At 37.2% G+C, this 7,380-nt stretch overlaps 1 protein-coding gene across 1 annotated transcript; it reads left to right on the forward strand.

Moving 5' to 3' along the window:
- Positions 1 to 257: 257 nt before the first annotated feature.
- LOC103110869 (large ribosomal subunit protein eL29-like) lies at positions 258 to 1,190 on the forward strand. The gene is made up of 2 exons (XM_060172309.1): positions 258 to 646; positions 719 to 1,190. The coding sequence occupies exons 1-2, from the start codon at positions 392 to 394 to the stop codon at positions 830 to 832; spliced, it is 369 nt and encodes a 122-aa protein (XP_060028292.1). The 5' UTR covers positions 258 to 391; the 3' UTR covers positions 833 to 1,190.
- The last annotated feature ends 6,190 nt before the right edge of the window (positions 1,191 to 7,380 follow it).

Consider the following 7,380-nt stretch of genomic DNA (forward strand, 5'->3'; position numbering starts at 1 on the left):
TAAAATGTAAAGCATGTAAGAGCTGACCGATGAATAAATCAGTGAATTTGAAAATAAATAAGGACAATATAAACAAAAAATTAAACCTGAGGAAGATGGGTCAATATTGGGGCAGCTTAGAATGTTCCTACTCATGACCACAGAATGTGAGCTCAAATCTACAGGGATGCAGAGGTCACATAGGCTCCTAAGCTGAATATTGGCCCCAGACCAAATCAATTGCTTTTCCAGTTACAGCTCTTGGAGCAGCTCTTCGGTGCAGACATGGCCAAGTCCAAGAACCACACGACACACAACCAGTCCCAGATATGGCACAGAAATGGCATCAAGAAACCTTAATCTCAAAGATAGGAGTCTCTGAAAGGGGGTGGACCCCGAGTTCCTGAGGAATATGCGGTTTGCCAAGAAACACAACAAGAAGGGTCTGAAGAAGATGCAGGCCAATAACGCCAAGGCCATGAGCGCACGGGTCGAGGTAGTCAAGGCCAAGGCAAAGCCCAAGCAGGCCAAGACCAACATCCCAAAGGGCTGCAGCTGCAAACTCAAGCGACTGGCCTTCATCGCCCACCCTAGACTTGGGAAACATGTCCTGGCCTACATGGTCAGGGGTCTCAGGAGAAAAGACAAGGCTCAGGCTCAGGCTCAGGTTCAGGCTCAGGCTCAGGCTCAGGCTCAGGCTCAGGCTCAGGCTCAGGCTCAGGCTCAGGCTCAGGCTCAGGCTCAGGCTCAGGCTAAGACCCAGGCACAGGCCCAGGCTCCAGCTGCAGCTCCAGCTGCTCCAGCTTCAGCTCCAGCCGCCCAAAGCTCCCAGGCCCCCAAGGCTGCACAGTAGAGGCTCCTTCCTTCCTGTCAGTGTGAGCACAGTGGGCCTGGTGTCCTCCTGTGTTGTTTGTACAATAAACTTGAGACACGATTTGTAAAAAAAAAAAAATTGATGGGATTACGGTCAACAATATTTCATACCCCTTCCCCATATTAGGGAGCTACTCTCTTCCCTGATCCAGCTTTCTGTTCCTTTTCCAGCCACAACATCATCTCCCCAGACAATAACTTGGATCCACCTGCATATCAGATTTCAGACTCAGTATTAAAAACAAAAACAAAACTAGTATAGCCACAGGCCCTTTTGAATAGAACTAAAATATATAAAAATAAAACTAGCTATCTACAAAATGGAGAAACCCCCAACTCTTCATCTGCACTATTCCAGCCTTTAGGTCCATGATTAGTGAACAATTTGTTTGACTTTATATATTAACTCTTTTTTTCAGCCACCGGGTTCCAGATGCTACCATGATGCTGACCAGACTTCCCTGGACAGACAACCCCACCAATATGTCCTGGAGTTCCGCTTCCCCAGAGCCCCACCCTACTATGGAAAGAGAGAAGCAAGCTGGGTGTATGGATTGACCAGTCAATGCCCATATTCAGTGGGGAAGCAATTACAGAAGCCAGACTTTCCACCTTCTGCAACCCACAATGACCTTGGGTCCATTCTCCCAGAGGGATGAAGAATAGGAAGGTTATCAGGGGAGGGGATGGGATACAGAGATCTGGTGGTGGGAATTGTGTGTTGTTGTACCCCTCTTATACTATGGTTTTGTCAATGTTTCTTTTTTATAAATAACAAAAAAAAAATTGTCTACTAATGTACAATTAATTCTTAGACAAATGAAGAATGAAAAAGGGCAGAATCTCTCTCTCTTTCTCTCTCTCTCTATATATATAATAAACCACTTTTTAATGATTAAATTAATGTACTTATCCAAGAAACTCATTAAAATTCCAGTAGAATAACCACACACACACACACACACACACACACACACACACGTTATTGACTCCTATGCTACAACCTCTCATCTCCCTGTGAGAGATGTTTGCAAGATCTCCCCAGACATAGGTCCTGTTCCAACACCATAAACCAGAGTTCTTTCATGCTATCCCTTACTCTCCTCACCCAGAGCCCTTTGCCTTGGTGCAATACATCACACCCACACTAAATTTCACCTCACATTTTCCCTATCATTACTTCTTAAGTTCTCCCTATCAGTGAGATCAGTCATCATTTATCCTTTTCTTTCTGGCTTATCTCATTCAACATTATATCTTCAAGTTCCATCCAAGATATGGAAAATTTAATGACTTTGTAATTTTAACAGCCACCTAGTAGTTTTATTGGCCACTCATCTATTTGAATATGAAAGGTCTTAGGTTTGATACCTGATACAACCAATAACCAATGCTGAACAATTTCTAATAAATTAATTACTCATTTAGTGCATTTTAGTAAATGTACTTAATTACATGTAAAACTAAATATGTGTTGGAACATTAAAAAAAACATAGATACTTAAATAAGATAGTTAATTTATCAAATAAAAGTCTGAACAAGAATGCAGGCCTAATATGGTGGCTAGGTAATGCTAAAGACAGATTATTTTAGTTTCTTTTACTGTCATCCTTAGAATTTTTTTTTTTTTGTAAAGACAAATTATCCTACTTTCTTTTACTGTCATCTTTAGAATATTTTCAGGTCGAGGGGTAGCACAGTGGGTGAAGTGCAGGTGGTGCAAAGGGCAAGGACCAGCATAAGGATCCCGGTTCTAGTCCCCGGCTCCCCACTTTCAGGGAGTTCACTTCCCAGGCAATGAAGCAGATCTGCAGGTGTCTATCTTTCTCTCCCCATCTCTGTTTTTCCCCTCCTCTCTCCATTTCTCTCTGTCTTATCCAACAACTGTGACATCAATAACAACAACAATAATAACTACAGCAATAAAAATAAAAAAGAATATCGTCGGGTCTTACATTTAAAACTTGCGAAAAATTAAAAAACACAAAATTCATGTACATAATCAAACACAACCCTCTGCGTGATCAATAAAATATACTGAGTTAAGGTTTAACTAACACAAATGACTGAGAAGAAGCTTGGAGATTTACTCATAAAGGGATCATCAAACAACTATAGACAGAAATAAGAATTGGACAGATTTTTTGTAACATAGGACAAGGAGTCTAGGAATATACTAGTAGCTAGAAGACAGGGAGGAGTTTTCTTTTGAACTCTCAAAAGGATCATGAGTTTGCTTAATCTTTGATTTTAAATGGCAAGACTCAAGAGGTGTGTGAACATTTCTATTGTTTTAAGCCACCATACGGGGACAGTTTATTATGGCAACTGTAGGATGCTAATACTATTACCTCCCACAGAAAAGGAAAATGAGAGAAAGGTTTCTCACATAAGTAGAATTCAAGAAATAAAGTAATGGAAAGGATAGATTGAAACATAATTAAGTCCTTATTCTCTGTCTTTATGTCTGAAGTTTCTAAGTAGGGAGAGGACTAAGTATGGGAGGGTAGGGCCTTTTTGGGAACCAAGATGACATTAAGGTGGTGGGAACGGTATGCTATTGCATATTTTAGGGAGCGATCAATCTGTAGCCAGGACAACCACTAAAACAACATTTCCACATTAAAAACTAAACACAATTACATGAGAATAGTAAGAATAAAGTCAAATGTAAAATATAATAAAACAGCATATGTTTATATTTCTCTGTGATGCCTAAGACAAGTACAAAGCTTGAGATATAAATTAAGAGAATCCTCAAAAGAGAAGAAATGACTCCTATGACTACTGATCAAAACCCCTCTTTGATTTGTTATAAGTTTATGCATTTTATTTTCTGACTTCATTTATAATATAAATGAGGTTTATTTAATTTTTCCCACCCACTTTTTAAACTATCCTTAGCAGACATAAAATTATTTCACATATAATAAGTTATGCATCTCAATGAAGAATGAAATTTCATAATGTGAACTCATGAATTAGGAACAATATGCAGAAAGCATGCCACTGTGTAAATATATGAGAGTACAATATGATTTTATTTACACATATTTTTTTCTGGGAATGTAGAATTAATTTCTAAATTAAATAAACCCCAACTAATTTTGAATGAATATAATGCAAATAATTATAATCACATCATGGATACTAATACTGCCTTGCATAAAATTTATGTTTACTTTTATTTACTTAATCAGAGATTCTTATTAAAAAGGTACAGTAGTCTATTCAGAGTCAAACTATCTCTAACATTCTGAAATAGAAAAGAAAGCTAATACATATTTAAATAGTATTTTAAATCAAGATAAGAAGCTTGAAATAAAAAAATGTGCATTGAATTTTGATGTATATATGTAACATCCCAGACATGTAGTAGCAAAAAGTAACAGCTTGTTCAGCAGTTATTTTCCAATAAAATGGAAATAACTTGCTCGTGAGATTGCAATAGCAGTAGCTCATACGAGTGACTACTTTTGTCTATAAATGTATTCCCTTCCTTTTATATGTTCTCATTATTTGGGCCTTAAAGTTCTGTAACATTTATTTTTGAAATTTCCATGTACTAGTTTCCTCCTAGTTCTGGTCAATCATTGTCCTGATAGAGATTCACAAGGAGATTCAAGTTGGAAGTAGGATTGATGTACATACATCAGTCACTGAAAGATGAGAAATTTGGGGGCAGGGTTAAATTTGTGTGCAGCGGGTTAAGCATACATGGTGCAAAGCACAAAGACCAGAGTAAAGATCGGGGTTTGAGTCCTGGCTCTCAAGGGCAGGGGGGGTAACTTCACAAGTGGTAAAGCAAGTCTAGAGGTGTCTATCTTTCTTTTCCCCTCTCTACCTTCCCCTACTCTCTCCATTTCTCTCTTGTCCTATCAGACAACAAGAAGGGTAACAAAAAGAAAAAAAAAAGAAGCCTACAGGAGCAGTGGATTCATAGTGCAGGCACTGAGCCCCAGCAATAATCCTGGAGGCATAAAAAAAAAAGAAAAAGAAAAGAAAGATGAGAAATTGTACCCATGTGATAACAAATGTCATGTAAATCACTTTTAAAAAGAAAACTGAGATTGAGATATAAACTTTTCTTGGTTTTTGTTTGTTTGCTTTTCTAGGTCAGTTGTAAGGCTAAAAACATGTTCTCTCTCCACCACTGTGCTCTCCTGGGAGATAAAAGAAAATTTTATATATATTGCAATAGTCCCCTATTAAAAAACGAAATTGTACTTATGTGACAACTGTCATATAAATCAATGGACTCATTGGAAAATAAAACAATCACAGAATAAAAAGTGTCTGTCTCCTCCATGGATCCAGTTCCAATTAGGCAGTAGAGAATCCTGATAAAATGCACTGTTTTAAAAAATGCCATCATGGTCATATTTTACTCTGAAAAGCAATCACTATATACTAAAATATGGAATTTTAGCTCTTCATCCTCAATATGGGTTGAAAAATAACACTTTCCTGTCTAACTTCACATTCTGAAACCAATAATTAGTAATGTGGCTTATTTCCAGGCTATTTGCCATTTAAATCACCCCATCTTTATGTGCTAATAAACTTGTTATGTCTGAAATATTAATATAATTAAATCCAAAACTGCAAAATTAATGTAATTGCTTTAACATCTCAATTAATGTCCTATATAGTGAGCAGAATTAATGTTAAAATATTTAAATCATGTTTTATGATCATGTTCCAGGTTCATAGCATATCACTTCCTACTTTTGTTTGTTACCAAGTGTGACTATACTTTCTCTTACTCTTTCAGCTTCTTTCCTCATCTGTAAACAAGAACCATTGCCATCTGTCCTGCCAATTAAACAGTATTTCTCTGAAGGAAAAACAAGCATCTGAATTTAACAGTGCTTTGTAAACTGTAAAAAGTGATTCACATATTAGTGCATTATTTTAAACCAGCTCTTCTTTTCCTTTCTCTATGCATTCTGCTGAAAGTTCCTAAGGTTCATTTCCCCCCCCCCCCATCTTTCTTTCTTTTTAGTTGAGGGGGATTTATATGACATACAGTTGACTGTACATGTGTAAAATTACTCAATTTTTTGCAAACGAACTCCCCCGTCTCCCCAGAGTCCTTTGCTTTGGTGAAATACATGAAACACAATCCATATGATCCACCACATCAATAAAAGAAAAACAAACACAAAAACACATTATTATCTTAATAGATGCAGACAAAGCCTTTGACAAACTGCCACATCCATTTATGATCAAGCACCTCAAAAATAGGAATATATGTTTTTGGGTTTTTTTTATTTTTATATTTTGCCTCCAGGGTTATCTGTAGGATTTGGTGCCTGCACTATGAATCCACTGCTCCTGGAGGTCATTTTTCCCATTTTGTTGCCCTTGTTGTTATTGTTATTGTTACCAGTGCTGTTTAATTGGATAGGACAGAAAGCAATCAAGAGAAGAGGGGATGACAGAGAGGGAGAGAGAAAGGCACCTGCAGACCTGCTTCATTACCTGTGAAGCCACTCCCTGCAGGTGGGGAGACAGGAGCTGGAACTGGGATTCTTTCTTTTCATACCATGTGCATTTAACCCACTGCGCTACTGCCCCCGGCCCTCTATGGAAAAAAAATTAATGTAGTAGAGTCCATATGCAGCAAACCTAAAGCCAATATCATACTCAATGTTGAGAAGCTGAACACATTCCCCCTCAGATCAGGGGCAGGGCTGCTTGCTGTCACCATTACTATTCAACATAGTGTTGGAAGTTCTTGCCTTGACAACCAGGCAAGAGAAAGGGAATTAAAGGTGCATAGACTGGAAGAGGAGAAATTAAACTGTCGCTATTTGAAAACTGTATGATAGTATACATAAAAAACTAGAGGATCCAATGGGAAGCTCCTAGAAATTGTTGAATAATATATTAAGTTGTCAGGATACAAAGTTAATATATAACTCAACCAAAAATGTGTGAGGAACTATTAAAATAAACACAAATAACCAGAGAACTCCTGAGGGGAAAAAAAAGAAAAATGCAAATACTGAGTTTATGAAAACACTACGTCAGAATAAGAAGAAATCCAGAAATCAGTCCCATTCTTTACAGCATCAAAAACAATAAAATAATAAGTAGTAAACCTAACAAAAGAAGTCTGAGACTTCTGTACTGAACATTATGGTTCACTATTGTTCAAGGAAGTAGAAACAGATGCATAGAAGTGGAAAAAATTAACTTCGTCAAAACAACTATTCTGCTCAGAGCCACGTACAAATTTAACACAGTTTCTCTCCGTAAAGGTCCCACCAACTTTTAAAGAAAAAAGAACAAAAGATACGAAAGTTTGTATAGAACCAGAAAATTCCTAGAATAGTCAAAACAAACTTGAGGAAATGGTACCTTAGCTTAATTTTTAATGCTTGATATTTTGCCCTAAAATGTGTTAAAATACTTGACATCATTTTTAGGTAGATGAATCTTGATTCTCTAATTCTTATATGGTTGCTACTATTAATTTTTGTGTCATGATTTTTATGTGCTTACAATATTTTATGTCA

This window comes from Erinaceus europaeus, chromosome 15 (genome assembly GCF_950295315.1).
Source record: "Erinaceus europaeus chromosome 15, mEriEur2.1, whole genome shotgun sequence".
NCBI lineage: Eukaryota > Metazoa > Chordata > Mammalia > Eulipotyphla > Erinaceidae > Erinaceus > Erinaceus europaeus.